This window comes from Accipiter gentilis, chromosome 29, assembly GCF_929443795.1.
Source record: "Accipiter gentilis chromosome 29, bAccGen1.1, whole genome shotgun sequence".
NCBI classification, from domain to species: domain Eukaryota; kingdom Metazoa; phylum Chordata; class Aves; order Accipitriformes; family Accipitridae; genus Astur; species Astur gentilis.
The window spans coordinates 2337744-2361090 of record NC_064908.1 but is presented as its reverse complement, the minus strand read 5'-3'; the positions used below and the strand labels follow the sequence as shown (position 1 = coordinate 2361090).

At 48.8% G+C, this 23347-nt stretch overlaps 2 protein-coding genes across 3 annotated transcripts; one reads left to right on the top strand and one right to left on the bottom strand.

Annotated features, from left to right (window-relative positions):
- Nucleotides 1-1883: 1883 nt before the first annotated feature.
- YOD1 (YOD1 deubiquitinase) lies at nt 1884-6114 on the bottom strand. 2 transcript variants are annotated; one of them, XR_007509984.1, is made up of 3 exons: nt 5592-6114; nt 4283-5060; nt 1884-2328 (listed from the first exon to the last, which is right to left on the bottom strand). XR_007509984.1 is itself a non-coding variant. In XM_049832564.1 (2 exons), the coding sequence occupies exons 1-2, from the start codon at nt 6112-6114 to the stop codon at nt 4354-4356; spliced, it is 1230 nt and encodes a 409-aa protein (XP_049688521.1). In that variant the 3' UTR covers nt 1884-4353. The 2 variants fall into 2 exon arrangements, 1 of the variants encoding a protein (XP_049688521.1); XM_049832564.1 differs by having other exon boundaries at nt 1884-5060.
- Nucleotides 6097-22636, top strand: PFKFB2 (6-phosphofructo-2-kinase/fructose-2,6-biphosphatase 2). Its single transcript, XM_049832562.1, has 14 exons — nt 6097-6179; nt 6874-6999; nt 7121-7217; nt 7595-7661; nt 7816-7890; nt 8024-8080; nt 8558-8682; nt 9057-9264; nt 9465-9611; nt 10200-10304; nt 10964-11093; nt 11928-11990; nt 12625-12698; nt 19671-22636. The coding sequence occupies exons 1-14, from the start codon at nt 6113-6115 to the stop codon at nt 19692-19694; spliced, it is 1365 nt and encodes a 454-aa protein (XP_049688519.1). The 5' UTR covers nt 6097-6112; the 3' UTR covers nt 19695-22636.
- The last annotated feature ends 711 nt before the right edge of the window (nt 22637-23347 follow it).

Below are 23347 nucleotides of genomic sequence, written 5' to 3'. Positions count from 1 at the left end.
GCAGGGCAAATGAGTAATACTGCTTAGGTCAAAAATGTTCATGAAAATGAACGCTGTGTTCCTGTGTGGGGCATTGTTGCCCCAGGGCGGATCACGATTGTAGCACTGCTATATTCTAGAACAGGTCTCTAGAAGGAGTGGGATGGGTACAGGGGACTGTTCCCAAACTGTCACAAGTGGCCTCTGCTGTGACTGTGCACACAAAAAGCTGCAGATTTAAGATACTGATTCTACACCACGTAACAAGACGTTCCTTTTCTCAGTCCTCTCCCCAGCAATTGCTCTTTTTACGTAAATTTATCCAGAACTAAGGAATTAAGTTTGTCCTTCAGAAACTTCAGAATATTACTGATTTACTTCCGAGACCGGTCTTTCAGGCAATTGCATCCATGAAGTAGATACGTGTCCTATTGAACCCCACTCTTCCTAAAGTCTGTCTACTTAATGATTTGTATATTTAAATGCATAAAAGATTCTGGAGGTATGCAAAACTCTCTTTACAGTTGTTCCACTTGATACCTGACTCTAATTACATAGAGGAAATATTGTACTATTAAAAAACCAAAAAGTTATTGTTGAACAAGTTGAAAGTGAAGAAGCTTCACCCTGAACAGGTTGCAAGGCCACGTCCCTCTCTCGCCATGATTGTCTCTTAGAGTCAATGTAAAAAGGGAATGAGACAGAGGGGAAAGCAGATGGAAACAGCTCAAAGACCACATTGTGTACATGTGAAGACCTAGAAAACGCACTGGTGAACAACAGCCGATAGAACACAAACCTGAAATTCAAGAGCTGAGGCACAGACTACACTAAACAAGTATGCATGCATCAGTCACGTTTATTGGTGCATCAACAACTTTTGCAATTCAGGGCACGTGTTTAAGGAAATAAGTTATACCAACTGATCTGCACTGATGATAGACAAACCAGAACGCTATACCACTGGATTACATGGGTAACTAAGACTTTTAGAAACGTTTGCTAATGCCACTCGTTTTACCGCGCTGGGAGCACACGCTGCCTGCATCGGTGAAAGTTCTTGCTCAACATGTAAACTCAGACAAGCTTTTAAAGTGCTGTTATAACCACAAGATGGTGTCTCTCTTCGTACAATAGAACATGTTTGTAAAAGGCCACGTGATTAGTTAGGCTTTTCTTTAATTAAATTCTTTAATTTAGTGCTGGTGAAATGGCCAGACTGGCACCAAGAAACCAGAATTCTTTATTTAAATGAAGATCCAGAACTGCACAGATTGGTAAAATAATATCAATAACCCAGCTTTTAGTAAGCACACCTACAAGACAAAAATTTCAGTTTCCAGGTTACTGACCTCTGTGCTGAAGTATTCAGCCAGGAATTTAATATTTATTTTAAATTTGTATGGGGATAAGTGGTGATGGTAAGGACATAAACCTGTGTCTTACAGGCTTTCTGGATTGGTCTGCACAGGTGATGCGACTCCCTGCCAGTACCTGAGCCTGCGTCCCACAACACCTCTGTTCTAAAATATCTGTAACTAACATCTTGCTGTACAGTTAATAACAGTTCAGTGCAAATGTATTAGTGATGTTCAGAACTTCATCTTACTAGTGCCAGGATGCCAATTTTTGTGATACTTCTGTAATTGTATCATTAAGGGCAGGCAAATGCTGATAAAAAGACAGTAAAAAAACCCCTAACATTTACAAAAGAAAGAGAGTTGTACTTTAAAGGTATCCGTATCTTTTACATTTTAAATAATGTAGTTACTTTCTGTTTGGGAGAGTTTAGGAGAATCGCATAAGGTTTTCTGACTCCCAGTCCATACCACGGGTTACTTGTTCTTGAGTTTGTCAGCGTGTAACAGCATCAACTTTTACAAAGATGAATTACAGCAGTTCAGTTGACATTTTTTAACCAAAGAGATTTTATTTTCTAGGCAACGAAAGAAAACGTCCAAGCAGTGATATTGACACATTTTCCTCAAATGAAACTGATTCTCTGTTAGCAGATTTCAAACACAAACATGATATAGCAAAGCTACACACTCTGGTTTAAATAACCTAATTTTAAAAATACTGCAACTGAGAAATACCAAAAAAATATTTTTACACACCTTCAGAAATCCATCCTGGATACAAAGCTAACATCTATGTGTTGCTCCCCAAAGTCAATGCATTTGCAAACATGGCAGACAATAAATATGTATCTTCCACTTCTGTTTCAAAGACACCCAAAGATAGTCACCTTGTACACCTCTCTGAGGTAGGTATTATGTCCATTTTACAGATGGCGAATGGTGAGGATCAGCTCCTTGTCCAAGGCATCTCACCGCTTCAGTGTGAAAGCTGAGAATACAATTCAGGATTGACAGTCTCTTGGTCTCATTCCTAGACAGTATTTCATCTCAAGTAGTTATAACACAGTGTAATCTTCAAGTTCCTTTGAACTGTCAGGTATTTCTTTAGGTTTATAAGCATCAGCTTCTAGAGGGCTGGTTTTCATGTTGGGGTTTGATTGTTGGTTTTTGGTTTTGTTTTTTTTTTTCCTAATGATAGGCTAAAAGCAAAGTGGAGTTTAACACTGGAAGCTAAGTGGCTTTCTACAGGAAACTCCCACCAGTGCTAATCTGTATTTTAATACTGAATTAAAAAGAAACCTGGTCCATAGTGCTCTTGGTGATTCTATTCTTTATACTTAATTATTCATGCCTCAATTCAACAAAGCACTTATGTAATTATGTTCCTTCCTCAGTAAGGCCCTCCTGTATTTCAAGGTCCAACTGGGAGCCTCAGCTGAGAACTTCAGCGAAACGTGCTTTTTATCAAAAATAATTTTTCGCTGCACCAGGAGTTTAGCCAGATGCCCTAACAATGGAGGCCTTTAAAACTAGATCTTAGATTCCACTTGGAAAGTGGGTTTATTTCTGCCTCAGTCCGAAGATGCACGTTCTTGCTCCCCATTTGTAAACGTGCAAGGAAGGTAACTCAGAACAGAGTAACAGAAGAACAGCAGGCTAAGAATATTTTAAAATTCAATAAAACCAATGTGTGTTATAGGCATTTCAAAGAAAAAAAAAATCCCTTTCAGTAATATGCACCTTTACAGCACCTTTTAAAAGACCTCAAAAGCACTTACTGTTAAGCCTCACAACCCCGCTGTGAGGCAAGATATACTAAACCAATTTCAACTTCCCTGATTCTGAATAGTATGAGAAGTAGGGCAGTTTACGCAGCTTATTTTGTTCTGAAAATTAAACTGCACCCTTCATTATCAGAATTAAAGTCTTGCTACTGAGCAGTCATCGGTGACAAATGAAACACATTAAGGCAGAATGCAGATGAAGAAACCCCAAGCCTCCCTTCTGGGTTAGCACTCTGTCCTTCTTAAAAAGGGCAAAACTTTTTATCGGCAAAGAGTGAGAACTATACCTTAAAGTGCTAATTTACAGTATTTGGAGTCTGGTACAGCTTAGTAACACTGTGGCCATGAGATTGGCTATACCCAAGTAAAGTCTGCTTAAATGTGTTTAACAGATGCAAATTAAGTTACTTCCCTAACTGCTCTATTTCCCTCTTGCCAGAATTTCCAATACTATTATGAAGAAGAATTCAAAGTATGTCAAGAAACATGCCTATGTTCTGATGCAGTGTAAACACCAGGGGGTTGATCATAGTTATTTTTCAAGCAACTAAAAACTACCTACGGAGGATTAATAAGTTTATTCAACACTTAACCATCTACTTGTTAATTTAAAGAAGGCTATCTTAAAGCTTAGAGGCCATTTCTTTCTCTAAAGCCATGACTTCACATAAACAATACATTCTACTTCTGATGGTAACATAGTATAGGGCAGCTTTGGAGATACTCTTTCCATTAAAAATTGTGCACCAAATGAGCAGTTTCCCCTGCAAGAACTGCTTGCATGTGCAGAGTCCAATTCTTAGTATAAGTAATGCTGATACATGTGTTTCCCAAACCCTTAGATTAATTTAATTACCCTGAAAACATAATACGGAGATTAATTCAGTAACTTAAGAGGCTAGATTTTACGCTAGTGTTGAACGAGCCTGGTTTTTTATGTCCGCTCAGATCGCATACACAAAGAGAATATTATTTCAGAAAACAAGTTTCAGCTGCCAGTGTATACCACCTGCCAAAGTACTATAAGTTAGCATGCGAGAAGATACCTATTTCAAATCTGTTGGAAAAGTCACTAACCATAACAAGCCTGTGCATCTTGGCCATCGTTAAGTTAATATGCTTTTCAAGCTTTGTGAACGGAATTTTATGATTACATACAGCTTATCTGGAAATCCAGAATTTTATTCTGGATCGGTGAGGTAGTCGATGTAACCATCCTCATGCAGATGTCACACTTCCCCGAAGTTGGTGTGTCCAGTCTCCTTGGCGTGTTCTCTGGCTTCCACTTGTCCAGTTAGTCCCTTCTGGCATACCATGCACCTCAGCGTAAAGTGATTCACATCGGTAAACTGCCTCTTCCGTCTGGCTTCATCTGCCAACTCCAACGCTTGTGCAAGAACAATATCATCAGTTGTGGAGAAAATGGTCTGGGGAGGAATGTCCGAGTCAGGGATTTTACGCTCAAGTGGGTCGTAATGAATCCCATCATAAATTAAAAGGACCCGCTTAGTGTAACCAGCATCTTCCCCAAAACGGTCAATTCTGACTGTCTGTGTGTCCACCACACAGATTTCGCACTGGTAAAATTTGGATAAAATGGACACTTCGATGGCTCCTCCCCAAGTCTCTTCTCTTCTGATCCAGTCACAATACTCCCTGTTAGTTTTCCCTAAAACTGCCTCACAGTAAGATTCAGGATCACTTGCTACTATCTGGGCTATAAGGCTGCGCATCTCTGGAGCGCAACCTGGGTCATAAACGCCCCCCTCCACCACGTAGTACACACTGGTGAAGAGACAGGAGTTATCTGCCGGAACAACCCTCCTCGCAAGCACAGGCACGGCTTCCCTAACCGAGTTAGACATCGTTCTTTTCGCAACTACAGGCGAGTCGGTCTTGGGTTTGGACGTATCCTCTTCAACTATTAGAGTATCGCCTGTCAAACACAGAAGGAGGGAGAGTTGAGAGAAACATGCAGATGGGAGTTAAAGATGCTGCTGCTCCTAAAACAGAACAACACGGTTGCGTCGTTATTACTCAGGACGGCGCTCGTTCGCCCCAGCAGCACGGTATCCTGATGGAAAACACCCTCAGCCAAAACAGCCGGTAGCACCGCGACTCGCCGACCGAGCGTACGCGGCGGGCCCCGGCCTACTCGCCTGCCGTGTACCGGCTCCGTCCCCGTCCCCCTCCAGCCCCCTGCTTTTTACCTCCGGACCCCCGGCGACGCGGGCAAAACCACCACCGGCGCTACCGGCGAGCAGGAGTCCCTCCCGAGCACGGGCTGTTGACAGCAACCCCCGGGAGGCGGAACCGGCCCGACAACCGGCTGATGAGGGGCGTGCTGGGCCGCAGCCTCTTTTAATTACGGTAATTGCAGCCGGCGGGGCAGCAGAGGCCACAAAATGCCGGTGCCCGCCCCTCCCCTCATCACCCCCGCGCAGGCCTAGGGCGCCCGGCCGCTCACCCGAGTGGATCCCGAGGTCTCCGAGTCGCCGCTCGCCGTCGCTGAGGTCCAGGCTCCGCGGCGGGAAACCGAGAAGGAGACGCTGGGCCGGGACGGGGACCCCGGTAAGGGCGGCCAGGGCTGCCTGCATGTCGCGGAGGCGGGAGTGGGCCGTGAGGCCGGGCAGCGGGTGGGTGCCGCTCCGGGCCTTGCAGCGCAGCCGCAGCATCCTCGGCGGGGCCGCCGCCGCCGCCGCCTCCCCCTCTTCCTCCCCCTCCTCCTCCCCGACCGGCCGCCGCTTCCGCTTCCGCCCCGCTTCCTCTCGCGAGACCTCCCGCCGCGCTCCGTCATTGGCCGGGCTGCAGCCAGTCAGAGCGCCGCGGTGGCGGAGGGGAGGGGAGAGGAGGAGACCGGAGCGCGCCGCTGGCGGGCGGCGATCGCATTTGCATAGCGGAGCGCGCCCGTGACGTAGCGCCGTTCGGCGGCGGTCGGTTTGCGTGCGATTTGCATGCGATTTGCATGTGGCGCGGCGGCGCGGAGCCATGTCGGCGGTGCCCCGGCACGGCGGGGGCAGGACCGGGGCCCTGCGCGGCGGCGAGAAGAAGTGCTGTGAGTAACCCCGGCCCGGGGAAGGGGAGGGGGCGAGGGGAAACGTGACTTTCATCTCTTTCAGGGAAAAAAAAAAAAAAAAAAAAAAAAAAAACACAAAAAATCCCCCCCAAAAAACCGTAAAAAGAGGGATAACGCTGGGCGTGCCGCTTAAAACAGCGCGCGTCTTCCTTAAAACGCGTTTCCATCCCGCGCGGGGACGCGCTCTCCGTCCCGCGTGGGTGCCCGGCGCTGCTCACCCCCACGCCTCGCGGTTTTTTGACTTGTGGGTGCTGCCGTGGCCCGCATCCCCTGCTTTTCCCCCCAAAACCCCCCTCTCCCCGGGCCTTTGCAGAGCTTGCTGCGGCTGTTTTCTGAGAGAACGTGACCGTTTTGTTAAAAGCATCTTTCTTCTGCCCTTGACAGCTCCCGCCCAGTCGGTAAATAGTGGTACCGCTAAAAGCCCTACCTCGGTCCCATTAGGCGCCCGGGAGAGCGGAGAGCGTCCAGCCGCCGCTCGCAGCCGTTAATTGCCTTCAAGGACACGATGGCCAGCCCGTTCGGAGATGCACGGCAGCTGTCTGTCCGTCCGGGAGACAGGGCACCTCTGCGTGGGGGATGGCTTTGGGTTGGAACTCGCTTTTTTGCTCCCAGCTGCTCGGCAATGCAGCTGATGCTCCTGGGTTTTGGGGTTTGGGGTTTTTTTTTTTGGCAGCATGGGCTTCCTACATGACCAACTCCCCGACACTGATCGTGATGATCGGTCTCCCCGCGCGCGGCAAGACCTACGTGTCCAAGAAGCTCACCCGCTACCTCAACTGGATCGGGGTGCCCACCAAAGGTGCGTGCGGGGGCCGCCGGCTCGCCCCGGTGCGGGGATGGCTCTGCCCTTTGCCAAAAGCGCCGTGAGATCTGTCTGCAGAAAGCCGTCGGTCTCACGCGCTCGTCTTTTGTGTGTGAAGTGTTCAATTTAGGGGTGTATCGCCGGGAAGCAGTGAAGTCTTACAAGTCCTATGACTTCTTCAGGCACGATAACAAAGAAGCCATGGAAATCCGCAAGTAAGTCGGCGTCGGGGCTGAACCGCTCCGTGGTGGTCTGGTTAGTCTCAGGTCTTGGCAGGCTCTGCGTTTGAGGAGCACAAAATAACGCGTAACGCCTGCGCAGGGATCCTGCCGGAGGGGCTGTGCGTGGGAGTTTTGTCGTTGCCTTCGGGGTGACACAAAGAGCCGGGGCTGCGAACGCCTGGTGGTGAAGCAGGTCGTGGATGCAGATGCCTTGTGAGCTCTGCAGAGCCTCCGGGCCTCTTGGAAAGACAGAGGGGTGGGTGCTCCGTGGGCAGAGGGAGAAGGTGTTTAAATGTGTCCCCAGTGGTTCAGAAGCCTTGCCGTCTGAACGCTTTATGTCAGCTCTGACAACACCCGTTTCTCTCCTGCAGACGATGTGCCTTAGTGGCTCTAGAAGACGTGAAGGCTTATCTCTTGGAGGAGTGTGGGCAGATAGCTGTAAGACTTTTCTGAACTAAACATAGTTTTACATCTGGGTAGTCCAAAGCTGCCCGGGGCGTTTGGGGACCTGATTGTAACCCCAAATGATTTGGGGCTGGTTTAAAAGCCTTGGGAAAACTTGCTCATTGCTTCTTACTTGTTTTTCTGGTAGGTGTTTGATGCGACCAACACAACTCGAGAAAGACGGGACCTGATTTTAAATTTTGCTAAAGAAAATGCTTTCAAGGTAGCGATCCTGTATTTAACTTGGAGTTGCTGCACCAAGGGACATTACTGCTCCCTGGGGCAGGAGCTCTCGAGTGTCGGTTCAGGGCAGAGTTCTCGGCTCTCTGAAATATACTTCCTTGCTGTCTTCGTAGGTGTTTTTTGTGGAGTCCGTCTGCGACGATCCAGAAGTCATTGCTGCCAATATCCTGGTGCGTACCGCGTTTTCCAGGCTGAGCTGGCAGTACCTGCTGTGGGTGCTCGGTGCAAGGTCACCGGCTGCGCTAGCTTACGGGAATGCCTTGCTCTTACGTTTCACCTTGGAACTAAGCAGCTAAGGTTCGCAGGTTTATAAAAGCTAAGGATGCCGTTAGTTATGTGAGAAGGTGGAAATCAAATGAAGGTGAGAAATGTTTGACCTTGAAGCGTGATTCCTTGTCAAGGGACGGCAGGCAGCGGGCGGCTTGCAGGGACAGCTCGCAGCCAGGCAGCTGTGTCTGTCGCAGGGCCAAGCACTACAGTGCCTTCAGAGTCGCCCTTTGTTTCCTCTCCAGGAGCAGGTTTTTCCACAGGGCAGCGTTAAACACTGCGTATTTGTTTCAAAGGGGAAGAATAACGTTATTCAGCGTTGCTTTTGTTCCCTGTTGAGTTTGCTTAACTCTCACAAAGCGGCACTGTCTGTTGATCAGGAGGTGAAAGTTTCCAGCCCCGACTACCCGGAGAGAAACAGGGAGAACGTGATGGATGATTTCCTGAAGAGGATAGAGTGCTACAAGGTCACTTACCAGCCTCTCGATCCCGATGCGTATGACAAGTAAGCAAAGCCCCGGGGTGCATTTTGTCCTCGTACCCACGAGCTGCTGCTTCGCTTTGTCGCTGCTGTTCTCTGGCTCAGGATGCTGTAAGGCGTCTGCTGGAGCCTCTGCTCTCCCAAAGCACAACTGCTTGTGTGAAGGTGATATCCTCGGGTCCCAAGTGATTTGAAAGGATTTTTCTCTAGTGTACGGCAGTGTCACGCAGCTCCTTGTTTAAGCACGGCAGTTCAGTGTCTTTTCTGTCTGCTGGAGCGACCCAGTGGTAGTGCTGATGCCTTTACTAGAGGATGAATAGCTAGATTACACCCGCAGATGCACGTGCTTCATTTTTAAAACCAGTCGTGTGGGTGTTCTTATTTTATGTTGACTCCAGAGATCTTTCCTTCATTAAAGTGATCAATGTGGGACAGCGGTTCCTAGTAAACAGAGTCCAAGATTACATCCAGAGTAAAATCGTCTATTACCTAATGAACATTCATGTCCAGCCGCGTACCATCTACCTTTGCCGACACGGTGAGAGTGAATATAACCTTGTTGGCAAGATTGGTGGGGATTCTGGTCTGTCACCACGCGGGAAGCAGGTATGTGTTTGGCAGCACCCGGCTTGCTGTATTTGTCAAGTGTTGTGTGACCAGGGTCAGAGCCGGGCTCTGCATCCGACTCCGGCGAGGGGCAGCCCCGCAGCTGGATCTTGCCGCGACAGCCACAGCCCTTGAAATGATGCTTTTAACGGCGGCAGCAGCTCCTGCTCCCTCCTAACCTCCCCTGACTTGTTTTCCAGTTCGCTCAGGCGCTGAAGAAGTTCATCGAAGAGCAGGAAATTGTTGAGCTAAAGGTGTGGACGAGCCAGCTGAAAAGGACGATCCAGACGGCCGAGTCCCTGGGGGTCACGTACGAGCAGTGGAAGATTCTCAACGAGATCGATGCTGTGAGTGAAAGGCTGATCGAAGCCTTTCGCTTTTCTAGATGGAAAATGATGTTTAAAACCAAACTCATCACGATAAAATTGACCGTTCCCTGCTCATCTATAACTGCGTCCACGTATAACGTACTCCAGCCATCATCGTGAGGTTTAGGGCGGTTTGGTACAGGGCGGACAATGCCTGCAGCCGCTAGACCTTGCTGCGAACATATCTAGCTGATGTGGAGAAAGAAAATAACTCTGAACATCCCAGGCGTTTGTCACACCGTCCCGGGTGGACAAAGGTTACTGCTCCCACTCCAATTCATTTGGGCAAAAGAAATTGCAGGGTTGTTGCTGTGGAAATGAATGCTCCTTTTCATCCCTGGTAAACAAGGGGTTTGAAATAACAGCAAAAGCCCACCCTCTTCAAACCACCCTGGAGGTGTGGTACACAAACACTGAGGGTGTGGCCCCGTCCATACAATACCTAAAACTTTTGTCACATAAAGGGATTACTGATCTCAGCCACTTGCTTTTTCTTTTCTTCCTGTTGCATCCTTGCACCTCTGTTGAAACAACAAAGCCTGTTGTAACAAGTTCTTCTTCCCTCAGGGGGTATGTGAAGAAATGACCTATGCAGAAATTGAAGCCAAGTATCCAGATGAGTTTGCGTTGAGGGATCAAGAGAAGTATCTTTATCGCTATCCTGGAGGCGAGGTGAGGACCTCTGAGAAATAACAATAAGCTGCAGCATACGTAAAATGAATACACGTGTGTAGAACTGAAGGACTTAATTTTGATTTTTTTCTGCCAACGCTTGTGTGAGAAACTGAAAACTTTAGGGTCCCCAGTTCTCTTTTTTAGAGGAAAGGTTTCTTGCTTTCCTTTATTGTGGTGTGCGGATGATGCCTTTCAACCAATTAATTGGGCCACTTACCGAGTCCCTTGCTGATCCCCTCAGACACGGAGGGGTTTCTGCATCCCGCTCCTTTGGCCGAGGCCTGAATTGTCACTGTGAAAAAAACACTTTGGGGAAGAAAATGACTGTGGGTGGGGTATGGAGTCACTTCTGGTTTTACTTCACAGCCTTGTTGAAATGTGTAATTTACTATTTTATTTGTTTTTCTTACTGCACTCAGTAGGAGTTACCAGGAATCTGAATCCTCCTGTAATCTGGGGGTTGCTGACACTAAATTCCACCTTCTGCTGTTTGCCTTTGTTGGTTTTTTTTTCCTGTATTTACCAAATCATCCATGACTTCTGCATTTTGATATTGTAACTGATATTTTCCTGAATGTGAAGCTGTGTTAATTGCTACTTCTGCTTTAAGCCTCTGTTTACAAAACCCCTTGAAAAATTCCTGTTTTGTTTTTCAGTCCTACCAGGACTTGGTCCAGCGCCTGGAGCCAGTAATTATGGAGCTAGAACGGCAAGGCAACGTCCTCGTTATCTCCCACCAGGCAGTTATGAGGTGCCTGTTGGCTTATTTTCTTGACAAGAGCGCAGGTACAAAAATAAATGCATGATGTTAGGGGCTGGCTTCTCTTGCTGCTTCCTTTACAGAGCTTTTGGGAGGGTGGCTTGTAATTACTGTTTTGATTTTTCACAACGGAAGAGCTGCTTAAAAAAAGAAAAAAAGAAAACATTTCTGGAATACTTTAACCATTGCATTTCAGCAGTGCATGGAGCTTAGTAAGAAACTCTCTTTGAGACACGCGGGTGCATGTGCTGTTGGTTTTCTGCTCAGCCCTTGTCCTGGCGCTGTTTCCACCAGCAGCATTTACATAATCTCTAGGGGATTATTTTTTAATGTAAAGAAGAAATTTTCTGATGCATCAGTAGCCTGTGAAGGGTTGGCAATAGCGCTACACTTCTGAGAAATGCTGATCCCTTGCGTGGCATACTTGCCTGGAAGCTAGTTCCAGTCTGCTGCAAGCTCCTTTATGAAGCTCCAGTGAGTGGTACTGGAGTTTAATAAGACCTTTAATAAAGTTAATAAACTTTTAATAAAGTTGAAAGTAAAACTCCCGTGGGTCCGTGGCGGCTGTTGCTGCAGTGCTTTCCCACCCGTGTGCTGCTGGAGGGGTTCCCTCTGGCTGGTGGCCCCGTGTGTTGGAAATAGCGGGGACAGTCCCGTCCCGCTGCCGTGGGGCTGGGGAGGGCAATTGGGGGGTCCGGGGGGGGCTGCGGTACCGCCTGCGTGGGCACAAGGCACTTTTGCGCTTGGCGGCCGATATTTGCTATGCGAAATGTTCCCATGAAGCCTGGGATGGGGGGGCTGGCGTGGGCAGCCCCAGCGCGGCCGTAATGCCCCCCCCGTAACGCCTGCCTCTGTCCTAGACGAGCTGCCCTACCTGCGCTGCCCCCTCCACACCATTCTCAAGCTCACGCCCGTTGCATATGGTAAATATTGTCTTTTTTTTTTTTTTTTTTTGCCTGGTTTGCGTCTGTGTGTGAACCTGATTTTTTTTTTTTTTTTTTTTTTTCCCCGCCTGGTTTGCGTCTGCAAACCTGTGAACCTGATGAGCAAGTTTGTGTCCATGTGCGGCAGCAACTGGACATGCTGTAAAAGCTGCTGCTAATGTTTTTAATGTGTAAAAAGGTTCTGGAGAGTGGGAGGGTTTTGGGGGGAGCAGCGGGAGGGGAGATGTGTGGGTGCGGGGGTGTTCTCTTGTGGCCTCTCTTTTAAAGAAGTGATAATTGTCACGGGTGGGTTTCACCTCTTGATGGAGAAGGCTGTGTGCGCCTCCAAACTTGGCTTTGGCTCTGGGGTGCAGTCAGTTAAAAATGGCTTTTCTGTATAGACCTGTAGTCCACATAACGCAGGGCTGTGCTCCTGCAGCAAAGGTCACAAGCAGAAAGTAGTCAGAGTGTAAAATTCTGTTAATAGGGTGAACTGTTTATTTATGAGCTGTTTTATTGAAAAAAAATAATAATCCTGCTCACTTTCCATGCTGTTTTCAATATTTACACAAAAAAATCGGTTGTTTGTTAAATTACCCTTCCTCATATAAACTTCTCTTTCTTTTTGGTAAAGGTTGTAAAGTGGAGACGATTACCCTGAACGTGGAAGCAGTGAACACCCACCGCGACAAACCCTCCCTGGACTCAGTAAGTCTTGCTGCACAGCCCTGGTTTTTTCCCTTTTCAAAAATAAGTGCCTAAACTGAAACACTCTTAAAGACCTGCTAGAAATGGCCGATTGCTTTCAGTGACCAGAGAGACTTGCTTCAGAAGTAATTCCCAAAAGCAGAATTAATTGCAGGCTGAATTAGTGTGCTTCCCAGGCCAGGAGCAGATATTTTTCAAAGCTACTGTAGGAAGCAGAATGGGCAAATTTAGGACTTAGATTTTCAATTCCAGGTCTCATTCTCAGTTTTCGGTTACGTGTTTGTTGTTGATGCTTGTTTGCGTTAATTGCACTCATTTCGAAAACACTTGCCAGAATGTTTGAAGTGAATTATTTTTTTTTTTTTCATCGTCTTGAAGAGCTTTCTCTCTAAAGCTGCAGACGGGGTAAGGCTGGGCTCTGGGACGGGCTCGTGGTGGCTCTGGGCAGCGCTTGCAGCCCTGGGGGGCCCAGGCTGGCTGCCGTGTGCCGGTGGCTGGGAGGAGTGGGGGTTTTTTCCCTTGTAAACCACACAAGAAGTCTGCAGAGACAAGTATTTGGTGCAAGGCAAGACTGTGGCGTTCCTAAACTTTGTATATGTTGGAGCTGAAGGAGAAGGGTCCAATTTACCTCCCTTGCACTGGGAATCTTCTTACAGCCGGACTGGAAACCCTTCAGACTTTGACTAGCTTTATTTACAAAGTCCTGTCTCTCCCATTACTTAAATAACTGTTTGGCCATCCACCTTGTCCAGTGAAGCACCTAAATACGTGCGAAATCTGTGGAAGTTGCTGCTATTTGATGTGCTCGCTTATGCAAACACTGTTTTGCAGAGGGACTGATCTATCGGGGAACGCCGCGTAGCAGTTTGTGTAATTAGCTCCTCCAATTAAAGAGAACAAACCGACTCTCAGTTGTGCTAGCTCGCGGGGTGTCTAAGTGCATCACATTTTAAGTTCTTCTGGTACATTTAAGCTTTTAGTTACCTCTTGTTGTTGTGTTTTGTCAAGAGCTATTGGCTGATTGCCTGGGATATGGTTATATTTTTTTTTTTTTTGTCCCAGCATAAAGGAGTCCCCTATGCTGAGGGACCATAAACAAGGGGTGGAGAAACTAGGAACCTGCTTCTGTGGCTGGAGGGTTTGCAGAGCTAAGTCCAGTTGACTGCAAAATGCTAAACTGAGGATCGGCAAGACTTCTGTGGCTGGTCCCATGCTGGTGGTTCCCAGTCGGGTATTTATCGCTTTGCAACTTCTGCGTGATGCCTGTGTTGAAATTGTTGCTGCCTGCTCGGAGAAGTCAGAGGCTGTTTCTGTTTTTCTTCGCTTTACTTGGGCAACGCGGCTGCTTTGGGGGAGAAGAAACACAAAGCAGGGAAAGTTTTCTATTTGATTATTTTTATTTTGTTTTCTCCCCTAAATTGATTGCAGGGAGGAAAAAAAAAAAAATTAAAAAAGGTGAGAAAAAGCAAATGCAAACAAACAAAGCCACCTAAGCAAAAAAAAAAAAAAAAATCCCAAAGGGAAATAAAACTGCTAAAAAAGCAGCCTTTTCAGTGGACTCTGAGCCAGATTAGCTGACGGAGCAGGTCGTTTCCCACCACTAGTGCTCAGCCGGGGAAGGCACGGAGCGGTCACGCCGGCGCAGAGCGATGCGGCGTTCACTGAGCCGCGGCTGCCGGGAGCTTTGGGGTGCCTGTGGGTGGGAATGCCAGCGGTGCGTGCTGGTGTGTGATGAGGTTTTAAACTGTGGTTCCCCTTTTCGTTCCTTGCGATACCCCTCCGTCTGGGAGCAGAACAACCTTCCCGCCAGCCAAACCCCTGTAAGGATGAGATGAAACAGCTTTACGCCGCGGGCCAGCGCGGACACGGTAAAGCGCCCGCGACATTACAGCGTTGGGAGCAAACCTCTCGACCTGCTGGGGGCTTTTCTGTCCCTGGAAGCTCGAGATGGGACCGACCAGCCGCAGGTGCAAGTGGGTGTCCAGGTGGTACCTCTCCTGCGCTCCCCCTCCCCACCATCACACCATCACCCGCGGCTGTCGGTGGTCCTCTCTGAAATACAGACCCATCCCAGGGTCTTGAACACCGTCTCTGTTCCTGCGTGAAAATCATTTTGGATTAGACTCCCTTTAAAAAAAAAAAAAAAAAACCAAAAAAACCCAAAGCCAACAAAACCCCCCAAACTCTACAAAACCCAAAAACATACCCCACACCTGCCCCCCAAAACCCAAAGTGGCCCCATTTAAACTAGAATTGTGGTGCTAGAGGCTTTCAAACTCAGGCTCCCGTGCAGGTGAGTTTCCATCAGTGCAATAGGGTTTTGGCAGGGTGGTTAATTCTGGGTATTACCATGATTTCTGGTAAAAACCTGATTGGAGAGAGTTATTAATACCCTCTTTGTCCTATTTAGATACTGCAGCCAAGTGTTGCTTTAGCCCCAGAGCGACTTGGTAGGAAATCTTTGTGCCCGTGATCTTGGTGGTGCCCGTTTCCCCGCAGATCCTGATGTCACCAACTTATTGAACAAAGTTTGGGCTCTTTGGGTGCCCAAATTCAAGCAGCCTGGATTTTGGGGGTTTAGCATTTCTTCCGGCTTAAAAGCACGTAGGTCCTCATCGGTGTTGGATGCGAAGCCCCGTTTGTTTCTTTGCTCGTTTAAAATAGTTTCTCTGCTAAATGAGGAGTTTTTCTGTGCCTGGGAGAGCGCAGGCAGAGCGGGCTGCACGCTGCCGCTGCCTGGCAGAAGAGGCAGAGGTCGGGGGGGGCTTTGAGGAGGTCTTGGCTGGGCCCCTCGTGCAGAGACAGCCATTGTTACCAAAGCTGTTGAAAAATAAAATAATCTTGGATACTTTAGAGGTTAATGTTTTCCAAACCATTCAGTGAGCCCAGCTTCTTCTCCTCTTCCCTGTTAGCAGAGTAAGTGGCCAGAGAGTAAAAGAAGGGGTGATGCTGCGCAGGTGAGCACTGCTGGGGTTTTCCTACTCAGTGAAGAGCCCGAGGCTTAGGCATCCCCAAAATCCCAGAGCTCCGGTGGGAACTGACCCAGACAGGGCTTTGCACTGGGCTGGGTTCGGCCCACAGCAGTTCTGGATGAAGAGTCTGAGCTGGAGAGGACCCTGACTGCCTGAGGTCTTAATTTGTGGGTGTCTGCAGCTGGGCAGCCCCAGGACAGGGGTCCCTACCCCGACCGCTCCCCGTTTGCGGTTGTACCCTTTGTACTCGTTATGTCAAAGTGCTGACAGCTCTGGGATGAGGGAGCATTTAGTAAATGCTGGGTTCTGGGGCTGTGTGGGCAGTAGGGAACCGTGCTGTCCTGGGACCTCTTGCCTGAACGGAGCCCGTGAGATGAGCAGCAGTGGAGGAGGCGGCTGGGTGCTGCAGCACACGATGCCCACGCCTTGTATCGGCTCCTGCTGGGATACAAGCCTGCCCTGAGCTCCCTAACGTGGGATCTTTGGGGTTGCTTCACTTCTTTCCCAGTTTGCTTTGCTGTTTTTACTCTTATTTTTACATCTCCTTTAAAACGCCCTATGAGCTATCCTGTGCTGTTTCTTTTTCCTTTGCAGCCTCAAGGGGGAAATGCTTGCCTGTGAGTACCACTGAGAGCAGCTTGTCTGTACTCTCTTTTGGTTTAGTAAGTAGGACTTCTCTTGATTAACACTGCATGGAAACTACTTTGGGGAAAGACAAACGCATGGAGCAGAAGGAAGTCTTTTGCTGTATAATAACCTGTCATTAAGGGGGACCTCAATCGGGGAGGAATATGTTACCAGGCTGAGCCCACTGGTCCAGGGGCTGCAGCTGGACTTACTGGTGCGTTGTGCTTGTGCTGGCTGCCTGCAAAAGTGCATTTCACCCCGAGCTTGCTCCGTCCCTGGACCAGTATGTGAGACGGCTCCGCGCTGGGACTGCTGGGCTGAGCTGCATAGCTTGTACTGAGCAGTTCTGGGTTCCACGTACGTCTCCTCTCTGCCTGGGACGAGGTGCGGTGACGTTACTGACGGCAGGGGTTTTGCAGGAGTCGTTGGATCGTAGCTGGACAGGAGCGGTGGTGCTCAGCCCCAGCTCCCCGTGACTCGAGGGAGCTGCGTGGGTTTAGCGTGCGCTTGGAGGGCGGCTGGGTGGGCAAACCTTCCCGTGTGGGTGGCAGTTGTCACCTAGTCCTCACCACCACGTTCCCCTTGGAGGCATCCTTGAATGGGGGCAAAGAGAGCAGGACTGTCTTTCTCCCACTCTAAGGAGAGAATATGTCCTTGTCTGTCCCCCCTCTCCAGGGAGCCAGCAGCCAGCGTCACCCGTGAGACCTTGGCTTCCCTCTCGGCCTCGGAGTAAGGGGCTCGGATGAGACGTTGGCTGCTGCCCCGCGCGGAAGGGCCAGAGATGCCCTTGCTTCGCCGTGCTCCCGACGGCCCCAAGTCCTGTCCCCGAGCCCCTGCTCCGCTGGTGGCTGCGGCAGACCCCGCTGCACCCCCTCGCTTGGCTTATCGGGTGTTTCGCCTGGCGCGGTACACGCAACGCTGGTGCTTTTTGTCTTGTAAAAAGTTTTTTGGCTTTTTTTTTTTTTTTGGCAATTTAGGTACTCTGCCTGGGGGCTTGGCTGTATTGCACAGCAGGTCCCCGCACGGGGCTGCGGGACGGCTTTCGGCAGCGTGTGGCTCCTGCGGTGCCCGTGCCGCATCCTCCGCGCCGTGCTCGTCCCCGTGTGCCGGGGTGACCCGCAGCACCCGGCTGCTTCCACCCCACCTTTGGGAGCGTGGTGGTCTTCTCCCGGTGGGAGCAGCAGGGAGCACCCAAGGGTGGTGGTCCCTAAGGGTGGGCTCGGAGGTGGCAAGATTGTGTCCTCGGGGGATTCAGGTCGCTGCGTGTGGGCTGCCAGGGTCGTTGCTGACCTGCTCTTGCTCTCAGCTCCCTCCTTGCCTCTGCCCTGGGGCTGTGGGCAAATCGTCTCGCTGCAAATCCTCTCGCTCCTGCCGCTCTGGCGTCAAAGGGAGAGCTGGGTTTAACGCAACGAAAGTAAGGCGGTAGCTGGTTCAGTTTCCAGATGTCGGGTGTTCAGAGAGGGTCCAGGTTTGGGTGGGGAGCTGCGGCAGGGTGGTCCCCGCAGCGATGGGGCGCAGGTCTCGCCGCTGCGGGATGCGTCCTCATCTCTTCCAGGCGAGGAAGGCGCAGCTCCTACCTCTGCCCAGGTAGCGTTCCTCCAGGCCTGAGAAAGTCCCGCTTGAATGTATTTGGCCGTTTGGTTGTGCGCTTTTTTTTTTACTTTAATTGCGCTTTGTCCTTGAGCGAAGCTCTTCCAGTGGTTTTCTCAATGCGACTGCTCTGTCTTTCTCCGTCACCGGTATTTACACGCGTGTCATAGGACGCAGGGGTGTGGGATTGATCCTGAAAGTAACATGGCTCAGTCTCCTATTCTCTAGTTTGTGGTAGCATTTTTAATAATGCTGCAAAGTTCTCTTACCGACTATCCTGCCAAAGGTGCAGAAGCGCACAAAGCATCGAGCTCCGATATTGCTGTAGGGAATCTCCCTCGTCGGGATGGCCGCCTTGGGAACGGTTCAGCCTCTAGCAATGCAAAAAGGGCACGTTTCTCCTAAAGCTGCCTGTCTCCCTGGGTTTCAGAGGCCTTAATGTTGAAGATGAGGGGAAAAGGAGAAAGAACCTGAGCTGGGGGAGCTTGTGATAAATTTGAGAAGTCGTTCTTCCTGTACTGAGCGATATTACTTTAGAATCAGGTCAGAGGAGAATTATCCATAGGCTAAAAACCAAAGCCTTGCCCCTTTGGATTTGCCTTTACTCTGAGCCAAAAGGAGCGGTGTGTTTAGCAAATGGATGTATATTCCAGCTTTGCAAAATTACTTTTCTAATGCTGCACTTCAAGTATTTCGTTTTCCCCTATGTTTAAACAAATAACACAGACTTTGTGGGAGGGTTTGCAGATAAATGAAGGTAACTTGGTCCAACTTCCTTGATTCCAGTACAAACCTTTTTCCTTGTTAGTGCTGGTGTTTTGCTTGAGAAAGTAGCATGCGAGCAGCTATTATGGATTACCTCTGTCTGATGATGGCCACTTTTTAAGTGTTAATGTCAGGAAAACTCTTTAGATATTTATTGCAAATAGAAAATATGTAGGGTCCGGATTTCCTGACTGTTGGATTTTAAGTGTTGATGCTTACTGTTAATTGTCAGCAAACTGGCTCCATAGCTGTGCCATTTTTTTATTGCAAAACAGTGCTGGTTAGGTAACAAGACAAATTGCACATACCAATTTACATATCGGTTTGCAGTCTCAAAGTGCTGCAGCCGAGCAGAGCGGGCACTGGGCATTGCACAACTGGAGCCTTTCCAAGCATTTTCTGTGCTCTGAGATATTGCATGAACAGCAGCTGTAGGAAATCCTGGCTGTTGGATTTTAACTTGTGTGATCGTGCATTTGTAAATATATAATTCACTTGTACTGACCTGAGTGTGTTCCTGTTGTCTGCTGGACCCTTGGTGAGGCAGTGGAAGGAGTTTTATCAAAACGATAAGTATTGCGGTTAATATGCAAAATGGTTACTGTAATGTTTCTTACTTGTCCTGGAAGTGTACTTTCCTATGGAGAAGATAAAAGTGAGTAACCCTGAGTAACCAGCCCGCTTCGTTATTGCCTGCCGACCTACAAGGTACTCCAGTAAAGCTGAGCTTGCGCGGTCTCAGGCTGAGACTGGGAAACCCTTTGTCCGGAGCTTTGCAAGAGTTTAAAGGAGGATGCAAAGCATGAAGCAGCTCATTATTTGGTCAGGTAGAAGTAAATAAATAAATCCTCAGACGGTTACGGTCACGTAGAACAATTATGCGGAGCTGGTTGGATCCAGCTGCTGCAAAGCGTCTGTCTGTCCGTCCCTGGCACTGAGCTGAGCTCTGCTGTCCCCTGCTTTACCATCTCCTGGCTTACCCTTGGTATAACTTGTACTGTTTATCTCTTATTTGTAGAAGATGGCCAGTTTAATGGTGTAGAGGTTTGTGCTTTCATCTTGGATTCGGCCGGGATTTCCGTGGCTGGGAAGAGCCCTGCGGATGGGACGCGAGCATCCCCGGAGCACAGTGAGCCGTGCGCCGCTTTGGCCAGTATTTTCCTCTGAAATGTGTTTTTAGAGTCTGTCTGTGTCTTTTCTTTCTGAATGCTGAAACGTCTGCCAATGACATTGGAGAAAATTTATTATGGAGACTTTTCAATCTGCTTTTAATATGTGTGAGCTAATGTATCCCTGGGCTTTCTGAGGTGTTAAAATAGTACTCCGCATCTTCCCGGTTAGATGGCAAAATTAACTGCAGTATATGTGAGGACAAAATGGTCATATCCATACTCGCTGAAGCAGCTTTTCTTTGGAAGATGTGTTACTGGACCAAATCCCCAATTATTTTTTTTAACTGTTACCATTTCCAAGTTCAAACGCAGTTATTGTGCTGTTTAACCATTGAAAGAGCTCCAGGTATCATCTGAGTTTGCTTTCATGACTGCTGATTTGAATCCCGTGACCTGAGCCTGTTCCTTTTGCTTTGGGAAGACTTTTTTATACAAGGTGTAACACAAGGCACTCATCAAGTCAGCAAATCCTGCGGGACGTCTCCTGTGAGGGGCAGAAGGGAATAAAAGCTCCTGTCGCTCTCTGGAAAGAGCACAGCTACCAGTGCTGTCAAATCTGAACTCCAGTCCTGCTTCAGCTTTGCACCCTGGTCTAAGCCTCATCCTCTCACTCATTTTTCCTGGGCTTTGTGGATGCTTTTATCTATTAGAACAGAAAATTGGAGCATCGCTTTGCTTGGTGTCTGGGAACAGTGGGGCCGTGTGTGCAGAGTTCGCAGGAAGCACGTGATTTTTACCCGTTGTCTTTTTAACATACCAAATTTTAGGTCCACAACAAGTTTTTAAATTTGCCTACGAATAAGCTGTGAATGTTACTGATGTATAATGCTGCCTTTAATAAGTTTAAGCTGCTGTAGTATTTAGTGCATAGACTGTGAGACTCCCCTGTGGCGCAGCTCGTGTGATGGCTCTGTGTTTAAGTCCCCACCGAACCCCCAAATTTACAGTGTTCTCCCACGAGTCTTGACTTGCGTTTTGCCAAACTCCATTTTACTCCACTCCTGTTCTCGCACTAAGGGCAAAATCCTCAGGTTGGGCCAAGAAAAGAGCATTTGGGTACAAAGCAGGAGGCTGTTCTGAACCTGCTGTTTCTGGTGACTCCAGGACCTATATGAGCAACTTCTGGGACCCAGGTTGCTTATTTTAAATGTATAAATAAATGTTGGCCATACCCACAGTAGGGATCTGTGCTTGAGAAACATCAGCGCCCTGGCTGCAGATGAACTCAGCAGCCCTGAAGAGGTTTACCTGGGGATTTTGAGCTCAAACCTAGTTGTTTTAAACACTCCGAGAGCTTTAATTTGATAAAGCTGAGATGGAGAGGTCAATGGCGGAGGCCCCGGCTCTAATCCTAAGCCTTTTAGGATTTACGTGGAGCAGAAGCGTGTGTTGATCTAAAGCAATTGTGCCACGGAGGGAGGAAATTCAGTGGGTGAGAAACAGAGTTTTATTAGTTTTGTTCCTCGGGCTGTTCCCACTGGGGCGCAGGTTTGCTGCAGCCTTCTGCAAGAGCAGCGCTGTCTGTTCTTTGGTTTTAAATGTTACAGTGCTTAGAAATAAGCCAGAAAAAAAAAGGAGAAAAAATGTTGAAGGAAGAGATTTGTAGCCTGTTGCGTGGTAATACTTGCTGTCACTCTCCAGTAATGCTCTAAACGCACAAACCTGCGCCGCATCGGGCTGGCTGCTCCTCCGGAGAAACCTCCCGCTCTGCGGGGAAAAAGGAGTAGAAATGTACTGTGGGATGTTTACACACAATATGCTGTAATAACTTGCTAAGGAGTTAATTATATTTGTATCATTGAGTAGTTAATGGTTGTAAGGAGACAAAATATGTATTTTTACCTGCCAGGTTTCATGAATGTAGCTGCTAATATGTTGGCGGTTGAAACTTTTTTAATCACTGCTAAATATCAGGTCTGCAGTTTTGGATCACTGACTGTGGGTCCCTTATTCCTGTTGAGTAGGTCCTTGCTTTGGCCACGGTCTGCTGGGTCGTGGGATGGAGCCCCTCAGCCGTCTCTGCAGACGGCAGCATTTGTGCCTCGGTGCTTTAATTAAAGCCCAACTACAGCCTTTTCCTCCGTGTTTTAACTTTCAAAAGGCGTAAATACGTGTGTCTAGAGCAGAGCAGCAGCAGATTTGTGATCGTCATCGTTGTCATGCGGATAAATCGCACCCGACGTGATGGGTCGCGGGGTCCTGCCGAGCCCCGAGCTCTCGGGGCGGCCGGGCTGGGGCGATGCCAGGGAGCCCCCGCACCTCCCCAGCCCTGTAACGGGCTGGCGGGTCCCCGTGCCAGGTATTTCCTTGAAATCACCTGATTTCTTTGGCACCGTGCGTGCAAATACCCCAGAATAAACAACGATTGCACAATGTACCTGAACTGAGGATTAGCAGTGGCTTGTGCTGTCAGTCGTACCGGCGCTGCTGTCTCGGGCTGGGTGGGCAGAGGTGGTGAATTTGGAGGTGTGGAAGTGGGCTTGGTGCCTTCGTGAGCGTTGCACCACGAGTGGGGGTTTTTTTTCTGTATTTCCCTGACTTTCTCTCCGTTTCTGTCAGCAGAGGCGGCGGTGGCTGCTGTTACTTGCAGTGAGCAGTGGCAGGGCCACCCGTGGGACCTGCATCGCTGTCCCCTGCGCAGGGATGTCCTCCTGTCCCAGGGGCTGGCTGGCCTGCCAGCGTTATGGGTCGTTGTAGAGAAAAACGATGACTCGGGCAAAACCTGTTCCATCTCTGCTGCCAGCGATGGGGGAAAATTGGAAAGTGAGGGGAAAAGGCTTAAAACCGGGCTGGGTGGCTTGAGTTTGTGTTCGCTGGCTGTGACATTAGAGCTGCCACCTCTCTCTGCAAGGCGTCCCCTTCCCGGCAGCTCCGCGGTGGGTGACGGGAAAGCCCAGCCCAGCCGCCTCCGGGCCGAGGAGCAGCCTTGGGAGGAGAAGCATCGCTGCCAGCGCTTCCAGGAACCGCCTGCCCCAGGGGTATGTCCCAAACTCTCCCCCGTGCTCCTCCAAAGGGTGGTGGGCGAGCACTGCTGGTGCCACCTCCGCCTCTCCCGCTGCTCCTCTGTCTCTCTGAACACCGTTTGCAAACTGCGTCTCTGTATTCAGTGTTTACCGAGATGGGTGTTACGTGTCTACTTGCAATTTTGCGATGTTGCTGCTTTCTAATTTTTTTGTAGGCTTAAAAAAAAATATATGCAATATATGTAAACTTGTGCTGTATGTTCCGCACTCCGTGCACTTGAGCATAAATATCCCATCAGCATTTATTTACAATAAAGATGTTTTAAAAAAAAAAAAAGATCTCGTTTCCTCTGTTTATTTTCCATTATTGTTTGCTATAACTATCTATTGTGTGCTGGTTTTGTGAGACAATGGTGAATTCAGGGAGTCTCTGGAAAGTGTTTGGAGAAAGAGGGTCTGCAGGGGAGGGCAGGCGTCCCTGGCCTTTGGGAGTTGGGTTGCAAGTGGTGACTCCTGCACCCCAGAGCTACTGCTGCCGTTCCTCTTCCCTCATCAATTTT

Bases quoted from the DNA above. Each gene is read 5' to 3' on its own strand.
- PFKFB2 (XM_049832562.1), top strand. From the start codon at position 6,113: ATGTCGGCGGTGCCCCGGCACGGCGGGGGCAGGACCGGGGCCCTGCGC. The intron at 7,891-8,023 runs GTAGCGATCCTG...CTGTCTTCGTAG, and splicing joins CTAAAGAAAATGCTTTCAAG to GTGTTTTTTGTGGAGTCCGT. The intron at 11,094-11,927 runs GTACAAAAATAA...CCTCTGTCCTAG, and splicing joins TTTTCTTGACAAGAGCGCAG to ACGAGCTGCCCTACCTGCGC.
- YOD1 (XM_049832564.1), bottom strand. From the start codon at position 6,114: ATGGCTCCGCGCCGCCGCGCCACATGCAAATCGCATGCAAATCGCACG. The intron at 5,061-5,591 runs GTGAGCGGCCGG...TGTGTTTGACAG, and splicing joins AGACCTCGGGATCCACTCGG to GCGATACTCTAATAGTTGAA.